Source organism: Dromiciops gliroides, chromosome 6 (assembly GCF_019393635.1).
Source record: "Dromiciops gliroides isolate mDroGli1 chromosome 6, mDroGli1.pri, whole genome shotgun sequence".
NCBI classification, from domain to species: domain Eukaryota; kingdom Metazoa; phylum Chordata; class Mammalia; order Microbiotheria; family Microbiotheriidae; genus Dromiciops; species Dromiciops gliroides.
The window spans coordinates 245,824,823-245,846,429 of NC_057866.1; the positions used below are offsets into that span (position 1 = coordinate 245,824,823).

Sequence of the window (21,607 nt, forward strand, 5' to 3'; positions counted from 1 at the left end):
GTGATTGGCCGGGGCTATCTATTTGGCAAGGGGCGGGGGGAGGGGGGAAACCTTCAGTTCTCTTGTTTTAAAAGTCCAGTTAACGTTATTTATTATCCATGGCCCTTTCTTTCCTAAACCCTGCCCCCAAAGACCAAGCAATACTCACACCAATTGCTTCTTTTGCTTTTAATGTCAAATGTTTATTTCTATGCCATAATTGCCTTATCACAATTTTGAAAGGAAAAGAACCAAAAAAGGAAAGAAAAGGGTTGTTTTATTTTCTCATTTTTCATATTTTCTCTGTAGATAAAATGGAGGAAAAGAAACACCATGGTACCAAAAGCATCATTGCTTTCATACTGTTCTAGAAAGTTGTATCTAAATATTTTCTGTGGATGCCATTTTGGGGTTGAGAGAAATTTTCACCAGGGGGAAGAAAATGGTTTTCTGGATTCAGGAAATTAAGCTGGGTAAACCCTTAAGCAAAGAATATATTTATAACATGTCAGATCTTGGTATGCTATGAATAATAAATGCCATGTTCTGATTATGTTAACGTGATGGGTATATTGTATATTGCATAAAACAATGCTGGAAATGAACAATATCAGGAAGAAAAATTGAAATTCAATCTATCCTAAATCCTCAGATGATTTGCCAATGTGCCAAAACAGCAATTTCTTATCAATACAGGGACAACTTTTTCTTCTGAGAGGGAAAGTGCCAGTTCCCAAGTTTCTCTTTTATGGGTTAGGGGATCCAATACAACTGCAACAACCTGATAACAAATTTGAATTGCTTCTTAATTTGAAAAAAAAATTGATTTGTGATCAGCTGCCACATTCAATGGAGCCTCTGGGTCTTGTTTTTCCTAAACAGATTTCTTTCTTTTTAGAGTGGAATGATACTCCACCCAGATGGTATAATGGTAGCATGCACCACACCCACCAGGCCCCAGGAAGCCTGCTCCAACTAAAATGGGGGATGCTTGGTAGTGGGCCCAAAACATGGGATGACATATGATGGTTGGATACACAAAGACCTTCAGGAGAGACTCAGTGGACCGGAGGAGAGTTCTTTAAGTTCATGCACATTTTTATTGAGTAGTAATATAAAATGCTTTTTTCATCATTACAAGTGCATGCTTTGATTGCCAACATTTCAGAAGTCAAATTACAAAGGCAAGGCTTTAGGCTGTAGTGAATTACTTGGGCACTTATACATTTGTTAAAAAATATCAATGGACTGTTTTGTTGTGTTGTTTTCAGAATGAACCAGTTGTAACCCATTAACTGATATACAAAGGGAAAAAAGTGAAAAAATGACACATTTTGTGGCACGTGACAGAACAGAACAAAATGACTAAACCATTATGACATTAACGGTTACCATGCATTTAGTTTCACATGTAACTACAAACTTATTTAAAGTTCACAAGGTTTGCTAAACATGCTAACCATCTATTATGTGCACTGACAAGCTTATGTTAAAAACTTTTAAGAATACTCTCCCCTTTAGATTTTGTCAAAGCTTTTTGTGATTACAAAATTTCAAAGGCATTAAGCATTTTTTTAGAGAATATAAAGTATGCCACTATACATACATTTCCAGTATAAGTCAGACCACTAAGCGCATTACAGTCCCATACAGGCCTATATAGCCATTTTTTTTTCTTAAAAAACATGCATAGGCAGATTTTTACAGAATATAGATGCTTTGCACTGCACTTAATATGGTGTCTTGTTCACTATACTTAAAAATGCACCACTCATAAATATTTAAATTCAGCAAGCCACAACCAAGATTTGATTTACCAAAAAAAAAACTAAACTAAATATAAACAGCAAAAAAAGATAGATGTAATTATTCCAGTTTTCTTTTTTTAAACTTAAAGGGAAAAAGAAGATATTCATTGCCAAATGAGTAAGAGAAGTATAATATTGAAAGAAGGGCATTCAAGCACACTAAAGAAACCTGAGGTAAGCATAATCTGTACAAAATTAAACTGTCCTCTTTTTTTTGGCATTTTTAACAAATTTGTAACATTCTTTTTTTTTTCCTTTTTTTTAAGACTGCCTAATTCAGTTTATAGCCATTGTCTGACAAGAGTAGCAAAACATTATCAATAAATAGTCCTTATTTAGTTTGTACATCATTTTGTTAAAAATGTTTGATGTCATCCATTTTTAGTGCTGCAACTGTAAACGTACAATAGAATAAGAAATTAGACAAAGTCTTCATATCCAGTAACATAAGAAGAGGCCTTTCATTAACCTATCTAGAAGTTCACAATGCAATAGGAAAATGTGTCCATTCCCTTCACTTTGCAATATACACCAGCCTTAGCATTCTTTTGTTTGTTTTTCTATGAGCATTTTTTTTAAAGGCCTATCCCAAGGAGGTGTTTACTACCCCCACCCCACATTCATCAAAATGTAGTTTACTATCTCTTTTTCTAGCTGATAGTGTAAACTGAATCCAACACCTGGCCCCCCAGAGAAAGTAAGCCACAATCAGAGGCAACACTACCCAACTGCTGGTGTGCAGTAATCCCCATCATGCCCTGCAGCTAAAAAAAAAAAAGAAAAAGAAAAGAAAAGGAAGGAAGGAAGGAAGGAAGGAAGGAAGGAAGGAAGGAAGGAAGGAAGGAAGGAAGGAAGGAAGGAAGGAAGGAAGGAAAAAAAAGAAAAGTGAACAGGAAGTGGTCACTGAATATTACTGCTATTACTGCCATTGCTGTCAGTGCCATTAGTCTCTGAAGAGATAGTCTTGTTGATGGAGTTAAGGTTGGCATCAGAGGGCATGGCATCTCTGCGAGGAGGCATCCGCTCATTAATTCGGTCTAGGCCCTTGGCCTCTTCGAAGCTAGTGATCTTATGTTGCGGTGAAAATCCTTTGATAGCTAAACAGAAGATCGTTTAAAAAAAATGGAGAGTTAGTGCGAGGAAAATGAAAGGACCCTACAACATATCATATCACTTATCGATTGTTCAGTGAGGGAAGGATTCCTTTAGTGGAGAACAAAGTGACAGGACCTGAAGACGACACGACAGACTCCTTACCATACCGGGAGAAAACTTAAGGGTTTGAAAACAGCCAATGTCTCTTGCCAACCAAAGTGTCCTCTTGAGCAAGTCAAACTGTAAAGATTGTTCTTGTCTTCATGAGTTCAGCTCAAAGAACTCTGGAGTGGACAGGTAAGTAAGATTGGCCATCAGGAACAGTTCTTAAGGCACAGCAATGATTGTCCACGTCATTTGGCATGGTGTGAAAAGCTCCAAACTCAAAAGAAAATATTTCTCTTTTCTCCACCCAACCTCCCCTCAGTAATGTTGAAGTTGTGCCTATGAATGCATTCTGTTGGAGAGCAAAACTAAGCAAAAATGGGAAGAGCCTAGAACAGAGGAGCCCTGTGAAAGAAATCACTCTTGGGCCTTCCCTTGATGTCTTAAAATCCCAGAAAGAAATCTTGGCCCAAAAGCCCTAACTCAATGGGAAATGGAAAAGAATGAAACTACTCAGCTGTGTTTTCCCTGCTTCACTTTGGCAAAGTGTGGAATGGGTGACAGAGTGAGAGGAAACCTCATAAAAATTGAAATGAATCAAATCAGTGAGTTGAAAAAAACATAAGAAAAAATAGCCTGTCCTTCAGCAGTTGTGTCAACAGTCCAAACTGATGTCATAAGGCATCCATTACTACCTGATTCAAAGGGAAAAAAAAATAAACCCCAACAACCTAATTCTAAGAGTATTTCTAAACAAGGGTGTTTTTGAAACTAAGGAAAATAGAGGAGGAAATACTGTTGACAGCTTTTAGCATAAACCTAAAAAATTAGATTTGGTTTTATCCAAATCAGTTAAGTCTACTTCCTCTGACCCTCAACAAGATAAGATGTTTATATAAATAAAACTGATATGTCATGGAATGAGCACATCAACCAGGGAACTCAACTTCTAAATATTTAATGGAGAGCCAATGACGTCAGTTTGTTCTCAATCCTGTGAAGAACATGCCAGATAATCAAGGGCCAATCACCAATGCTGACTTGGGCTACACTGTTCCATGAATCTCTTAAAGAATAATTCTGGGTATTATCCCACTCGAGTTGGACATGATAGCAAAAAAAGCACCTTAGGCTGACTTTTTTTTTCAATTTTCCTATGCAAATGTGCCATATCCTTTCAAAAGTAAGAAAAAATGGAAACAGATATTTGTTTCAAAGTTCAATAGAGTAGACGGTACATATTTACATTTTTTTTAAACTGGTAAAGCATAATGGTGATTAGTCAATTGTGAGAGGAAGATGGGGAGATGAATAAAGACCAAGGCCCATAGCAAAGCTTCTCAATTCTTCTTAAATTTAGAAATAAATCAAGCAAAGATGGCTAATGAGCCCCCAACTTGAAGCCTAACCAAATTTTTTAAGGATGACATTAAGTGGATCTACTCTTTTGCTTAACTACTGTGAATACTTTAGCATTTTTATGAAAAAAAAACTTCCATAGCAATTATAACATCAAATAATTTTGTTATTCAAAGTAGTAAAAGTGGAACCCTTGGGTTATAGTAGCCAACAAATGGTTGTGACAATTAAAGCTAAAACTTGAAAAATGTTTAGTCCTCGAATGGGGCTCCATATTTGACTTGAGTCTTGGGTTCCCAAAAGTTTTAACATCTCTCCTAGTGATGAAGAATGTGCTCTGCTGTAGTTGCTGGTCAGACAATGAGTATTAGCAATTTACATTGGTAGTATATTTAACACGACACAGAGTCACAGAAACCACAAAAAACAGCCAAACTATTAACAAGAATGCACACTGCAGATTAGAATTTGCCATTAGGAATAGATAATTCCCACATAAATAGCAGCTTACTGACTGCTATTTAGGAAGCAGTTGTATTTTCTCTTACTATGCTATCATTTTTTTTTCCCGCTGTTTCAAAATCATTACCAAATTGGAGGTGTCTAAAGTAACATTTTCATGGCATACCAAGGGACTATAACTACACAATTTGGGGGAAAAGAAAAAAAAAGTCATCTTGCAAGAACAAAATACAACTGAAGAATTTGTTTTAAAGGGGAACTTTAAATTCTTCTAGTAAATTTCTTCATATAATGTGAATATGATTAAAATGTATTCAGTAAAAGAAAATACCCTTTGGTATTTAAAGAACACTAGATTAATTCACAGTAGTTTGTCAAGGGGCAAACTTGGTTTTCCTAAAACTCCTGGAGGAGAGGGTCTGTGTTTTTTGTCCCTTTTCATGTCCCTTATTGTACCTGGCTCAGTGCCTTGCATGGATTAAGCCCTCAATAAATGACCCTTCATTGATTTTTCTTTATAATAAGCTTCTTCCACGGCAGCTAGACATCTTTGGTCTTTCTCTAAGATTTGGCTGGTGCTAATTTTCTGCTACTGCAACTATACCATAGGTTACCATCTGATATGACCAGCAGAAATAACCATCAATGAAGCACCACTTCAATGAACTTTTTACTAGAATCCTCTGCAATCTGTGTTTAACTGTTTTCTTACCTTTTTTTTTTAAATCATATCTGTATGAAAAAAATGATTTGAAGGAAGACTATGGTTCCATCCAAAGAATAAGGCTTTTCAGGTATGTGTGTGATCAACATTTACTATTAGCTGCCATAGCCCCCACCCCACATCAGTCATGCACCTTTTTTCTTTTCATGTGATGATGTTGGGTAAAATGTATACAAATTAGAAAATTAGAACTTTAAGGGAAAAAAAAAACAACCAAACCATAAAAAGGACACTTTCCCCTTTAAAGCAAGAACATATTGGTTAATACTGAGCCACAACTGTTAGCCCAACACCCACACACTCTGTTACAAGCTACAGCAAAAAGAAAGAGAGAAAGAAAGAAAGAAAGAAATGAATACACCCAGCAGAGCCCTTATCTGTTGCAGGCACAACAGAAAGGGGACTGGCCAATTTACCTTCATCAGCCTCAATAGCCTCAACAGTAGCTGAAGAGAAGAAAGGGGGTGCAAAACGAATGAGAAAAATGAGCAGAGGATTTGTAATTCTAAGAACAAGTCAGTGAAGAGCAAAAGGAGCTAATAAACTGATGTTACTGTAAGGGCTGGAATCTAGCACAGAAGACAACATAGAGAAGCTACAAAAACAAACCAGTTTCAACTCTGGGTTGACTTATGTAACTAAAATTGCTTTTAGATGTTGCTTTTCCATTTTGGTCACATGAGCATTTTAAAATCATTCACCTTGTAGAAAAGTTGCAAGAATTGGTTTTTTTTTCTTTTGGGGGAAAGGGGAGGCAAGGTGTTTTTTAAGGAAAAAAAAAAGATATTCCCCTAAAATGTATATCTGATCCACAAAGTTCACTGGCAAAATCCTTCAGTTTTTAGTGAGAATAGATTAATTTATTTACATCTTTACCCGCCCTCCCCCCAAAGACAGGGACCTAGAGATTGTGGCCTAAAGCCACATAGACAGAATTTCAAAGTAAATATTGTCAACTTCTGATAGATAGTAGAATACTTAGGGGAAGAAAAAAGAAAAGTACACACAACTTTCCGTAGTTTACTCACATACTTATTTCCCCTGAGCTCTTGAACCCCTCCCCCACCCCTTCCCAGAGAAAAATCATATCCAAATACACAGCCAAAAAAAATCACACATAAACTGGGGAAAAATTACGTTAACGGAGTTTCTTCTTCCTTGTTAGCTAGGAACATAACCAGTTTCCTTTCCATTATTAGGAGAGCATCATTGGAAAATATAGCAGAAGAGATTAAAATTAAGGGGCTGGGAGAGCAGCATCTTAAGGAAATTCTGGCTCTTCTGTCGACTTCAGAATGTTACATAGGAAGAACTCCAAGCTACTGCTGTAATTTTTATAATGGGAGGGCACAACGTCCATAATCATGCCTATAGTATTTATTCTATTTACCAGACTTCCCTTGCTAGCTGGTTTGCCTTAGTTATGAAAAATACAAAAAAGAAAGACAAAACCTCTACACTTCCACCAAGTTTTAATATTAAAATTCTATTCCCAAACTTTCATTTGCATTTTTTCCTTTAGGTCTTGGTTTGGAAAGGATAGCTAGCACTTTAAAATTACCAAGGGCTAGAAAGGGGTCAGCTTAGCTGCTTGTGCCCCACAGCCCTTTCCGGCAAATCAAGGGATTAGAAGAAAATGAATCTTGAATTTGTTTTACGGTTATGGCTTAAAATAAAAACTAAAAGACTCAAGACCCAAAGCACTTTCCCCCAAATATCTCTTTTGGTCATCCCAAATGAACATGAAAATGAAAATAACAAAAACAAAAACAAAAACACAGCATATCAATGGATTTTAAAAGAGAAACATTTTTTTAAAAAAAATTCAGTAACTTGGGTATAAAATGAAGGTGATAATCTGGAAACAAAGTAAAACAAAGAATCATCATAACTTATGTTAAGTATGAAGATAAAACTTTGGAACTATCCCAGCACTGTTATCCAGGAATAAATAATGCCCCTCCCCATCCAATGTACCCAATGGAAACCACTGGACATATTTTGGGGTAATGTGTATGCTATTTCTTCAAATGTGTTTAACAGAAACCATGTAGATTTCAGTGAATTTGGTTGCTGTGCACTTTGTGCAAATTAATGATGCGTGTACAGTAATGTTCTACAGAGCAAGAATACTGCAGTGGGAAAGGTTTTGTGGGTTTTTAAAAGTCATTAGAATAATTCTTTTCAGCAATAAATTAGAGGGTAATTTGCTGCTATAATACTATGTATTTTTCCTACATGCATTAACATTTTTTGTCTTTGAATAGGGGAACAAATGCATTGCCTTAGGGCCAAATTCACACATAAATCAAAAGGAATTAGGCAATAAAGCACTGCTACAGTAACAATCCCCTTCCCCTGCAGAGCTGAGACATGCTTCTTGATACATCTACAGCCTTACAGGATGTACTAAGTAATGCTAGTGCCTTTCCTCTATGATTAAATGCAATCTATCATGTATCTCTCTTGCTTGTCCATCACTGATGATGTATTTGTGTCCCCCATTAGTCTAAGCTTCTTGTGAGCAGTGCCTGTCTTTTGTCTTTCTTTGGGTTCTCGGACCTTGGCCCAGTGCTATGGGACAAAGCAGGTGAATAATAAATGCATGTGTTCAACTTGACAAAGTTGAACATTACTTTTTGCTCGACTCACACATCACTAAAAACAAAACAAACAAACCAAAAAAACCCCTTAACCATCAGAATACCTCTATCTTGTTGGTTAAGAAGGCAGAAATTGAAAAAAAGGAAAAGAAAAAAGAAAAAGAGAAAGAGAACTCCAGGAAAGAAACAGGAAAATAAGCAAGAGGCCGAGACTACAGTGCCAATATGGCGAGACTACAGTGCCAATATGGCTTTTTCTTTTCCCCTCCTTTATGGGTTCCAATTAATAGCAAAATAACAAAACTCATAATGACAAGCCTGTCATCCATGCGTGATGATAATAATTATCAATAAAAATACAAATTCTAAATTGAAGAGTAGAAAGTAAAACCACATATTCTCACCCAGGTACAGGGACCTAGAGGCAATGCACAGAAACGTTATGATTGTCATGCGATTTATAACATAACTTGACCATAAAGAAATTTGGTTTTATATTTGTCTAATCCCTAATTGGTGTGCTTAGGCAGTGAAAGCACACAGACCACTGTCAGCTTTTGATTATAGATTAAAAATCACCACTTTTTATGGGCTCCTTTAAAGTCACTCACAATAGCTATCCTCAGGGGTGAATCTATAGTTGGCTAGACCATATTGACAGAACTGAGATTAATTCAGCCAAACCACCAATCTATGCAGTGAGAATTTTAAAATCGATATCTAGATCTTATCTATCTAATCTATCTATCCATCTATCCATCTATCCATCTATCCATCCATCCATCCATCTATCTATCTATCTATCTATCTATCTATCTATCTATCTATCTATCTATCTATCTATCTATCACTTTGTTTTGACCAGTGAATTAATTTAAAATGGTGCAAGTTGCACAATTACTGCCAAAGTGAGGAAAAGACTCGTTTTACGGTTATTTGATAGGTAGGTCTGAATCTCTCTCTCTTTTTAAAGTGTCAAATGGAAGTACAGTCAATGGGCAGAGATAGTCACACTCCAGTCCAGAACGTCAAACGCTCGCTTTCTCCCATCGTCAGACCTCCGGGATGAGGGCTCTCTTGGCATCCGAAAGGGCTGTGATGAGCTGTTTAAAGGAATGCCTCTTGAGGAGGAGTACGGACCATGTGTTTGTCTTGGAGGGTTACAGAAATTCTTTTATGGAAAGTCATGGATTTTTTTCCCCTCAGCCTTTAAGAAAACATATTTTGGCCCCTCCTGTTGCTGGGGGCAGGGTGACATACAGACAGACACACCGGTGGGGCTTGCTTACCGCTCTGCAGGGTTTGTTTTCCTCCGGAGAGCACCCCGCTGGGAAGCATTCCCGTAGGAGTCAAGCCTTTTAGAGTCAGCACACTCTCACTCTCTTCTCTGTAGAGGGACAAAGAAGACAGAACCATCACCTTTCCCCCCCCTTTTTCCTTCTCTACAGAAAATGGAAACTTGAGAAAGAAAATGTGTTTGGGTATTGACTTGGACCTTGCTCGTATTATTCTACCACTTAGTGAGTGTGCCTTCAGATAGAGATCACAAGGCACGGACTAGGGCAGCAAGGGATGGGGCATGCGGGTAGGTTTTGATGTGAGTCAATGAAGGGGGCGCCCATAGCAATCAGAGGTGACAGACTGAGAGCAGGAGGGGAGCTTAGGATTCTCAGTTCCTTTATTTTATAACTGAGGAAACTGGCCAGGAAGATTAAGGTCTCACTGTTAACACAACTGGGAGCTTCCAAGCTGGGTCCTCTGACTCAAAGTCTGTGGTTCTTGTGACTTTTCATATTCCTATCACTGCTATGACAGGGGAAAATTTTAACTTTTAGACCAGCCTGAGGGTCAAACTGTCTGGATAGTGGAGGAGAGTGAGTAAATTCTCACCTAAGTCCTCTATAACTATTGGTGTCAGACCCCAGATTATTTTATCCTGCAATGCACCAGGACACCAGGGCCTAGCCACTGTGAGTGGTCTACCATCTGCCCTTTCCCACTTCGTTCTTTCCATCTCTTGCAGAGGAAGCAATGATCCCATCGATATCAAATTCCTATTGGAAAAGTGGCGATGATCTAATGTCCCCTGTGACTGACCCAAACTCCCCTCCCTGGCCACCATTCCCAATATATATTGTATTTCCCTAGTAGAATATAAGTACCCTTAGTTAGGACAGAGACACTTTTGTATTTGTATCCTTGGGGCCTAGTAAAATAAAAGCTCATTAACTTAATGTCTGAACTCTAATAATTAGGGGCAACAGGTAAGGCTTATGTAGAAAGGAACATAGAAACTGAATCTCGAAGGTTGTAAGTGGGGGTGATAATAGGGGAATGCATTCCAGCAACAAGGCAGGGAAGGGATTTGGAGACTGGAAAGAGCAAACAGTCCATTTTGTTTGGAATGGCACATCTGTGTGAAGGGGAAAGACAGATTTTTAATTTCCAACTGAGGAGTTTGTGTTTTTTTTTCCTCCTGGGGCAATTGAGAATCATGAAAGATTCCTTATCAGGCATGGGACATTGTCAGACTTGTACTGTAGGTAGATTTTTTTTGGCAGCTGTATGGAAGATGGATTGTAGTGGAGGGAAAAAATAGAAACTGAAAGTCTAATTTGGAGACTGTTATAAGAGTCCAGAAGAGAGGTGATAAGGGTCCAAAGCAGGGTGGCAGCCAAGTAAATGGATAGAAATGAATAGGAAGAGATTTTTAGGAGGTGAAATCAGCAATACTTGGTGACTGATGGGATAAGTGTGTTGGGACAGCAAGTAAGAAGGATGAACTAACTGAAGATGGCTCTGAGGTTAAGAATTTGGGTGGTTAAAAGAATGGTAGCACCCTCAACTTTAATAGAAAAGTTGGAAAAGGGATGGGTTTAATGGTGAGCATATCAAGAGGTCTGTTCACAGCATGCTGAGTTGAGCCTTTTTCAACTTAAGTGAGGGGGTCAAGGGTTAGAGATTAAGTATTGGAGAGAAACGATCTGAACCTAAAGAATACCAGGATTAGATGTGGGGGATGATTGATGAATTTTTGCAATAATATGGTTTCATGAGTTAACACTGTACTTCTGCATTATTCTTCATTTTTTTTACTATTTAACAAATGATATTATGTAACAAATCACTTCTTGTCTCAGTTTCCTCATCTTTAAAATTAGGGATGATAATAATTATGCTGCCTTCTTCATAAGGTTGTTATGGACAAAGCTTTTAATAAACTTTAAAATATGACTGAGATGTGAACATTTTTGTTATCAGTGTTTGGGTCTCCCAGGGACACTGACTTTATTTACAGGTAGGACACAGTGTTGAGAGATTTGGGGGAGAGCTCCAAGAAGTCCAAGGAGCTCCACCATCTTGGCTCTGCCTAGGAAGTCCTACGACACAGTGTAGAAAGCAGAACAGCCAAGTGCTGGTCTCAAAGTCAGAGACTTGGGTTCAAGTGAATTCCTGTGCCTTCATGTAACATAGCTGAGAGACTTTGAACACATTTCTCTCACTGTCTGTGGAACAAGACTGTATAAGCCAAGAGAGAAGAACCGGTCACTGGACCTACTGCTTTGTAGGCATAAGAAAAAGTCTCGTGGCAAAATCAGAGTCAAAGCTTTTGGCTAAATTTAAGATTTGAGATTATAAGATACAGGTGCCATTTTCTTCTCTAGCCTCTCTTATTTCTTATCACAACAGAGTACTGAAAAATGATTCTATAAATCCCATGCTCCAATACATGCTCTGAACTTAAAAAATATAATTTCTCAAGGAGATTAAAGTTAAGTGGCATTAATTCATTAATTAATCAGAGGTCTGATTTAAGCCAAGATGTTTGTCATCACCTCCAGGAAGGCCATTCTTTTGCCTGGAATCTTAAAGGGTGTTTGGGGAATATTTTTTTTTAATAAGAAAAGGATGCAATTCATATTCTATTTTAAATATGAAACATTGGATAGAAATTTTCTAAAACATTAGGTAGTCATTTGTTATTCTTCTCAAAGATTTATTAGAATAATATAGATGATAGCTCCCAAGTTGCTGGTGCTGCTGTTCATTTTCTGGAATTTTACTTAAAGGGATCTTTTCTTTTTTTCAAATCCATCCCTTGGTATACTCCAGCAGAGGGGAAAGATGGGCACGGAGGGTTTCCCATTTATGGACTGTGGAGGTTTAACATGTTGCCAGCTCTGGAGCCTAAGGCCTATGACAAATGAAATTAAAATGCAAAATGACTCATTCCCCAAGAAGTCATCCTTTTACCATGGGTAATATTGGAGTTTTGCTCTAAAAATCACTTAAAAGACACCAGTTTAACTAGAAGAGCAAGGAACTGGTACTGCAGATTTAAAGTACACCATACAAAGGAAAAGTGTGTTTTTAATAAGCTCTGTTGAACAATGGTATTAGAACATTAAAACATATTTATTAAGTGATGAGTTCATTAGGCGGGGTTCTTAAGCTGTGGGCCGAGGACATCATGGGGCCTTTAATCCATACGTCCTGAGCACTGTCATTTATGTCTTGATTTCGTGCCAACAAAGTAGGCAGCATCATTCAGCATAATAAATAAGCAAACATATCTTCTACAAACTGAACAAATGTCACATGAGTGTGTGTGTGTGTATATAAACATATATAAAATCACTTTCTAAATTATGAGAAGAATAACTAGCTATATTTATATAATGCTTTAAGGTTTGCAAAAAGCTTTATTATTTCCTTTCTCCGCCTCCCCCCCCCCATAACCACCTTGGGAGTTAGGTGCAATAATTATTGCCATTTTAACAGATGAGGCAACTGAGGCATAGAGGTTAAGTGACTTGGCCAGGGTCACACAGCTAATGTGTGTTTAAGTCAGGATTCAAACATAGGTGCTCCTGACTCCAGGTCTAATTCTCTATCCACATGTTCAGTAAAATAAATATTTATTTATTTAAAAAGCATTACTTAGGGGCAGATAGGTGGCCCAGTGGATAAACCATCAGCCCTGGATTCAGGAGGACCTGAATCTGGCCTCAGACACTTGACACTTACTAGCTGTGTGACCCTGGGCAAGTCACTTAACCCTCATTGCCCTGAAAAACAAAACAAAAACAAAAAGCATTACTTAATTCATAGTGGTATTATTCAGTCATTTCAGTCATGTTTGATTCTTAATGACCCCATTTGGGGGTTTTCTTGACCAAGAAACTGGTTTGTCATTTCTTTCTCCAGATCATTTTATAGATGAGGAACTGACTCCAACAGGGTTAAGTGACTTGCCCAGGGTCACACATCTAGGCCAGTTTGGAACTCATGAAGATGAGTTTTCCTGAATCCAAGCCCAGTGCTCTATCTGCTGCACCATCTAGCTGCTCTGGATTCACAATAGTTTTTTGTTTTATTTTTTGTAATCATACATTTATTTTCTTGATTAACAAATACTAAAGGTACAATGACTGATAGGCAACATGGTAGATAGAGTGGAGGGTATGGGCTATAAGACCTGCATTCAAGTTCTACCTTTAAAACATACTGGGCTTTGTGTCCTGAACGCATCACTTAACCTCTTAGTGATCTAGGGAGCTTGCTATGAAGAAGACGCACACCTTGTATTGATGGAGGGAGTTTCTTCATCTGGGAATTCCCTGTACCAGTCCAAAAGGGGGTGGGCCCCATAAATTTCTCTTCTAACAGATTGTGGGGCTTGATTGAAAACTGGAACAGAATAATCATGGGTCTTGCCTAAAGCCCACTACTATTATTATTTGGGCTCTTTATTTTTATTCTTCAGGAAGGTTTCTCAGACTCAAAATGATTGAGAACTAAATGGATAAACCTAATAAGGATAGAGTAAAAGTAAATGAGCCCACCTCAGAACTGAGAATACTCTTGCCATCTTGCCTATTGCTCGGATCTTGTTCCTGATAACCTCCTTCCGGGCTGCAGCTGTGGCTCCTATGTTTTAAAATAGAATGTTAAGGAATCAGTGACATTTTATCTAACTATGATTATTTATCCAATTAACAGAAACCACAATACACAAGAGGTAAGAAATAGTTCTTATCAAGTACATAGCCATATAATTTATGTTAAAGACAACTGATTTCAGGTCATCAGTCCCCACCTCTCTAATCTTTTACTCCTCACTTCATATCCCTCAGACTCTCACCACCCGAGTGCCCCCTCCCCACCGCAAACACACACACACACACACACACACACACACACACACACAGAAGGGTTGGTAGAGTGATTGCCTCTGCTGCCAACTATGTCCCTCTCTTCATTGGTTCCCAAGAAGAGTGGAAACAGGGGCATTGCAGCAGCAGATGGTTGGGCAATTGTCCACATAAGCTTTCAAGGTGAATCACAGTCAAACTTGTAGGAGGAACATTTATAAAAAGCAGTAAGATCAAGTTCATAAAGGGCCAGAATGAAGCCCTAAGAGTAAATAAACCTGTGATACTGTGCACATTTATGTAAAACACAGTGTTCCCGAATCACTTACCTTTATTTACAGTATTCTCTCCTAGATTTTCAGATTATTCACTGCTTTAAAAGACAGAAGGGCTAAGAGAATTTTTGCCACATGGTGGCTGGAAGGCCAGTGGTAGAGACAGGAATATCCTGGTTCAAGTCTAATCTCTGACACATTAGCCATGCAACCGTGGGCATGCCACTTAAACTCTTGGTAGCCCCAGGCAATTCTCTGACACAACCCTCCCAGTCACAGGGGCAAAAAAAGGATTGAACCGTTGTCCCAAAGTACCAGTCCTTTAGAACTGAGCAAGGGCTCATATCCAACCCCCAGAGAAAGAGAATGCATGCTCATCTCCCTGCTAGGTGCTCCAATGGAGCAGAGCCGAGGGCTGCCCTGTTACATTCACAAATGAGGTGCCAATACTGCATTAGTGAACAAAGGTCCACACACAGGAGGAGTTTCTCCATATTGATTAAAGCACAGGTCTAGACTCGGTTCCCCACCCAACCAAAAAAAGCAAGCCTCAAAACATCAGAGAGGTGTTGTATATTCTACTATTGCTATTCACAAGAGGAAGATAGGCATTGGTTAAATGAATTTATCGTTTCTTACATACAGAACAAAACTATAAGGTGACCTAACGTTTATTTCCACTGCTTATTACTACTACATATTACATAGCTTTGTTTTGTTTTCCCCCACACTATGGTCTGCTTACCATCATTTAGGAGATGATGAACAATTCTTATGTGCAGAACTCCCAATGACAGCTATTTCCTTCTAGTACTTTATCATCCAAACCAAAAGGACCCGTAGATTTTACTTTTTATAGATTTTATGGGGTTTGATTACAAACTGAAGTGGAAGTATATCATTTCTTCTCTCCCTGAAGCTTATCATGATACAGTTATTCTCAAGACTATGCTCCTGCATTTATTTCCAGGGATGAATTCACATCCCTCGATTATTTCTAATGGTATAAACCACAGGATGTAATTGAAGCAAGCAATTGGTCTTGTGATGACCACCCTAAGTTTCATGTCATCTGGTGCAGTAGACATAATAACATTTCAGCGTTTTCTCCCCTGGGTCATTAAGTAAGCAATAAAATGGTCTCAGGTCTTTTTAATTTGTATTATCTATTTTTCTGTGTGTTTAAGAGTCTTTAAATATCATTAAAAGTCCAAATCATGAAGAATTATCCAAAGGTCATTTGTCTAAATGGCTAGAGGCCAGGTGGCTTCTTTACTTTGGCTTCATTGAATGTCTTTCCTATTACTTCATGTTTTCTATTGTTAGTTTGAACTCTAACGCATTCGGTTTTCATGTGGAAGCAGAATAGTCATTTCACTTGGCATTCACAAAGTACATTTTAATCAAAAGATTGTAAAGAGATTAAGTAAATCTCTGATAACACTGCAGATCAATGAGTAAACCAAGGCACTCGGAAGTGATGACAATAGATTTCGGGTGAGTGATCCTTAGCTTGCTTGTTTTTTTAGTTGATCTTGCCCATACTGGTTGACATTGGTGAGTAGATAAATTTTTAAAATCCAGAAACAGATGAATCCCTCATGTTATCCATTGAGAAAAGAAAAGAAAAAAATAGGGAAGTGAAAAATGCATGGCAGGGAGGGCACAATGTAAATTTTATAATAAAAGATAAGTTAAAAAGGAAGATGATAGAGAGAACATCCCATATGAAACTGTACAGGGAGAAGAGAGAAGGTAAAATTCAGGGTGAAAATGAGGCATGTAGGACTTTCTATTTCAAACCAGGGGGTCCTGATGCTCACAAAAATGGACATTTTGTAGTCATCCATTTTACCTCTATATAAATTTTCAGTCTGTGTATTGTACTGTAGGTTAACAAGATATCGAGTCATACACACACACCCCAAGTGCCATACGTAATGTTTTTTTAACATTTCACCGCATCTTTTCTTGAAAGAACAGCTACCTCTTACTAAACTTTTCAATGCCTCCTGCAAAGCAGGTATGTATAATCCTTACGTAATATGAGAAACTAAATGACTTGACCATATACAGAATAAGAGAATAGACTTTGGTTGGGGATTATTTTCCTGTAAAGACTAACCTTGTAGCTACCATTACCTCACCTTCAAGTCCTCATAGACCATTTAAAAGCATTTAACAAAACATTAAGAATAGAATTTCTGATTTCAGTATCTGAATTCAAATGACAATAGTTGTTAGATAGCAGAATACAATAAGGTACCAAAGTGTAAACCCTTATTATACATTCAGTTCTCCTTATCCTAGGTTTTCAATAATGGCATAAAACCAGTATATCTATTTTTCCCCCCAGTATTTTTATTTCATTGCAAGTACTTGCAGGTCATAATTCAACTTAAAGTTCAAGGGAAAAAAATGCTTGCTTTTGGAGGAGTTTTGCTAGCTGTAATATGTAAACATACTGTTCTTTCATATTCAAGATTCTTGGAACTCTCTGTGTTTTCTCTTGGACAAAGGCTATGTAGAAGATTGCCACATGTGCAGAAAAACAGAGTACTCCCACTGAATGCAGCTGAAATAGAGAGCTAATGACCAAGGAATCTATGATGAGATCTCCCTCCGAAAGGGATGTCCTGGCAGGTGCTCACTTCTGCAGTCAGAGGATAAGAAACAATTTATACATTCCAAAGGTCCACAAATGGAAAAAGAGGCTTAATGAATAAACATATGTTAATTTTTAAAAACAGTTTTAGGGACTCTATTTTCTAAAAAATAATGATTCTCCCCCCTTAATGTCCATTTCTTCCAAATCTTCTCTCTCTCTCTCTCTCTCTCTCTCTCTCTCTCTCTCTCTCTCTCTCTCTCTCTCTCTCTCTCTCCCTCTGTCTCTGTCTGTCTGTGTCTCTTTTTCTATTTTGGAGGCAATTGAGATTAAGTGAGGTCACACAGCTAGTAAGTGTGTGAGACTGTATGCCAGGGTCAGTACTCTAACCACTGCACTACCTAGTACCCCTCACACACCCACCCTGATAGTAAATTCTAAAATTTTTCTTTTTCCCCTTTAACGTCTGTGGTATGACATTTATAATTTCCAGAACTCGGGGTAGATAGAGCCTACTGGCATAGACTGAGCTCTGTGCTTGACTGATCCAAAATAAAGAGGCAAATGGAATGAGATAGAACAAGGGAATCTTGAAAGGTCAGTTTTTCAAACTGCTGCCTTTCTTACCCCTAACTCAGCACCAGGTTGGTTCTCTTGAAAAGTTTTAACACCAAAATGAGAAGGTGCTGGCTTATATGTGGTATATCAGCCTATGGTGAGTTCTAGCCTCCTGGAGGGCTCATCACCGAATCACACAGATGAGAGACAAGGCCTAATGGTGTGAAGGAGTAGTATAACAGAAGGATATTTGCTGGTAAGCTGTTTATGAGATGGACTGGCTCACAGTTCTTAAGACAAACTCCAATTTCTTTCCTGTAATCCAGGGATTCTTAATGTCAGGTCTATGACACTATATCTTTATTTTCACTAAACTCTAACTGAAGTTTAGCATTTCCTTCAATTTATTTTTGTATTTTACAACATTTAAGAATTTAAAAAAACATTTTAAGTCTTTACTAAACTGACTAAGGGAGGTTAAAAACTTTAATCTACTCCACAAAAAGATGTATTAAGTCCATATCTTGGACCAGGCACTAGGAAGACAAAGGCAGTATTCACTCTACTCTTTTATGGGTTTACAGAGGAAGACAACACTTCCTATGACAATGTTATGAAACAAGGGTAGAGGGATTTTGCATTGTGGGGCTTTGAGGTGTAATCTCCCTAGTTATGAGTGCTCTAGAGAAGAGATGGTTCAGCAAAACTTTGTTTTGAAAAGATAAGAAAAGATTTTTGACACAAACCCATTTTGACTAATATTTATTTTTATTTCAGTCTATTATGAATTTGTAATTTTTGTCCCAATTTAAGGAAAAGAATAGGTAATTCCTAACTCTTAAGTGGTGTCCATAAAATGTCAAAAGACCCAGAAAGAAGGCCTCCATCCCACTGGGTCAAAAAATGCAAGAGAGAACATGATATTACCCAAGATGGGTGGGTGTGGATAAACTTGTAGGCCATCTATTCTAACACCTCTCATTTTACAGATAAGGACAATGAAGACCAAAGCAGTTAAATAATTTGCTAATAAGGAACAGAGTCGGGATTTGAACCAAGACACCCTGCCTCTTCTGATTGTTATTCCCTCTACCGCATCATATTGCCTCTACTAGCATCAATGATCTATGGGGTAACGAAGGGAGATATTCTAATTTTCCATAAAAATAATAGCACAGACATAGAAATATTTTTAGAAGGAAAAGATAGGGGACTGTTTTCTCAGTGACTACTATACTGACATTCTCTCTCTCTCTCTCTCTCTCTCTCTCTCTCTCTCTCTCTCTCTCTCTCTCTCTCTTACTTGAACTTATCCATGCAAGGCATTCATTTAATATACTTTGTGTGCCTACAGAAAATTTACTTTTTGATATGCTTAATATAGTTATATTTGGCTCTAAAAGATTAAAATAGCTAGCATGGAATCACTGTTTCTGGTAATCAGTAAATAAAATATGAGCATAGGCATTTTTTATTAAAAAAGGAATTCCCTGAAAAATCTGGGAAAAAATCATGTATCTATATTTTTAATAAAAAGACACATATTAATACATGTCTTTCCAGATAACTTTGTTATCTCTATATATTTTCAATTAAGACAGGTGGGACAGGGAAATGGAAAGAGAGGAGGTCATGGAAGGCAATGACCTGGGTTTGAATATTCCACATGCTATGTGATATTGGCCAAGTCATAGAAAGGCTGTAAACGAAATGGAAAGAGGTAAAATAATACTTATACTACCTACCTCATGGGCTTGTTGTGAGAAAAGGGCTTTAGAACTCTTGGTATTATGTAAAAGAGAACTATTACTATTATTGATAAAATATTAAGTATGTGCAGAAAAGCCAACTTAATTCCAATTTCATTAAAAACTAACAAAGTTTAAATCTGTGGGAAGCTGCTGGAGCAGAAACTGAATGCTGATTATATGGCATTATTTTTATTGCATATAACATGCCTGTCACCCTTCAACCTCCAGGCCACATTTCTAATGGATTAGATTTCCCTTTAGCCTGAGAATGTCAACTATGAAAAACCAAAAAAAAAAAAAAAAAAAAGGGGGAGGGGGAGGGGGGGGGACAATCCTCAAACCAAAAATCAAGTTTCATTTATATCTCTTAAGTATACCTCTAAAACACAACTATAAGTATCAGAGTTTCAAAATCTGCTTAAAAAAAAAAGCAAGGCTGTAATAAAGCATAAACAGTACATAACTTTGGAGTTCTTTGCAGAAGTGGTTGATAATTATGAGTCTCCAGACAAATTGTCTTGTTCCCAGAAAATGCATGCCCCAATTCGGGCTCCAAGAGCATTTTCAAAGGAAATTTCATCAAAATCAGTCCTAGCTATTACTAACAGAATAAATGGTTTCTCATGACAGATTATTTCCTCTTCATTAACATGCATTTTTATTAATGGATTTTAGCTTCTGCATTTTCATTTTTTATAAAGGACTTCTCAAAGATGTGCAAATATGCCTTCAACATATTGCACAATAACTTTTTCTATTGTCCTTCCATTTTTTTTTTTCATTTTTCTGTTTGAGTTGAACAAATCAAGTCTACCATTTTGGACTTCCTCATCCCAACAAAGGTATCCTCTACAACAGCCAATCACCGTGGGTTTTGAGCCTACACTAGGCCAGGAGCTAAGGACAAAAGTTTCACTGTCTTTTTTGCAACAATCTGTTCCACCAGACTCCCGGTTTTTTGTTGGTCTTGGAGGTTTTTTCTTTTCTCTCCTGTCCTCCCCTCCTCTTTGACAAGCCCAAAGGAAGGAAAGAGGGAAGCAGGCATTTCTATGTGTCAGACACTATATTGAGCCCTTGGCATATATTATTTTATTTGATCCTTGCTACAATCCTCCTGGGAGATAGCTGCTATTATCATCCCATTTTACAGATGAGGAAATTGAGGCAGACAATTGAGTGACTTGCCCAAAGTTATATGGCTAGTAAATGTCTACAATCATATGTGAAATGTTAATGTTCTTATCCACTTTGCTACATAGCTTCTGTTGAAGTCCTAGGGTCCTAATCAAAAGTTCATATACAAATACCTTAATTTGACTTAGAACTGTCCCCAGAAGACCTTCAGAGCAGTTCAGATAGCTCCTTAAGAAAGCAAGTAAATACTTGGAAATCCCACCATTTAAATCCACTTAGGATAGGTTCTAATTGACTCAAGTTTCTACACTTGAAACTAGGTTATAGTTCCTATGAAAAAATGTTTCTCCTCCCCAAACTCACAAAGGTTGTTACATTAAACAGTGGTGGGGAGGAGAGATTCCGTGGTATAATGCAGAGAAAGCAGCCTTTACAGTTTACAACGTCACAACTTAATCTATATGCTATGGCAAAATTAGAAACCTGAGATCCACTTCTAGTTGTCTATATTCTGCTCACACTGGCTGTTCAGCTCTAGTCCTTCACCATTGCAGGGGCATGTTTCTTACTATATTGACAACTCTATAGGCTTCTATAGTTGGATATTGCAAGCAGGTCTCTTTAGGACTCAGTCCAATTGGTAAAAGGCATTTACTCTAATACTGTCTTGTGAAATGAACCGCAAGGATAATAATAAGATCAAGCTTCAGAATACCTTTCTCCATCCCTTCTTCCAATTCTCTTTTCTTGTAAAATTATAAGTCCTTTATCTAGGAAATTTTAATCTCATATATGTATATACTATTCAAGTCAAGCCGACAAAAATTTATTAAGTGCTTACTATGTGTCAAACACTGTGCTAAGTTCTAGGGATATAAAAAAAGGTAGAAAGAAAAACCAACCAGTCCCTACTTTCTTTTTTTTAATGAAAAAAATTAATTTTTTTTGAGGGGGGGAGGGCAATGAGGGTTAAATGACTTGTCCAGGGTCACAC

General features: G+C 37.6%; 1 protein-coding gene across 2 annotated transcripts in view; it reads right to left on the reverse strand.

Annotated features, from left to right (window-relative positions):
- Window positions 1–1,051: 1,051 nt before the first annotated feature.
- PPP3CA (protein phosphatase 3 catalytic subunit alpha) overlaps window positions 1,052–21,607 on the reverse strand; it is a 400,754-nt gene continuing 380,198 nt past the window's right edge. The window contains exons 11-14 of one of the 2 annotated variants that reach the window (XM_043970718.1): window positions 13,982–14,066; window positions 9,425–9,522; window positions 5,949–5,978; window positions 1,052–2,884 (exon numbers count right to left, since the gene is read on the reverse strand). In XM_043970718.1, coding sequence (XP_043826653.1) covers window positions 2,688–2,884; window positions 5,949–5,978; window positions 9,425–9,522; window positions 13,982–14,066 — 410 coding nt within the window. In that variant the 3' untranslated portion in view covers window positions 1,052–2,687. The remainder of the gene's footprint in view (window positions 2,885–5,948; window positions 5,979–9,424; window positions 9,523–13,981; window positions 14,067–21,607) is intronic. The other variant, XM_043970719.1, reaches the window with a different exon arrangement.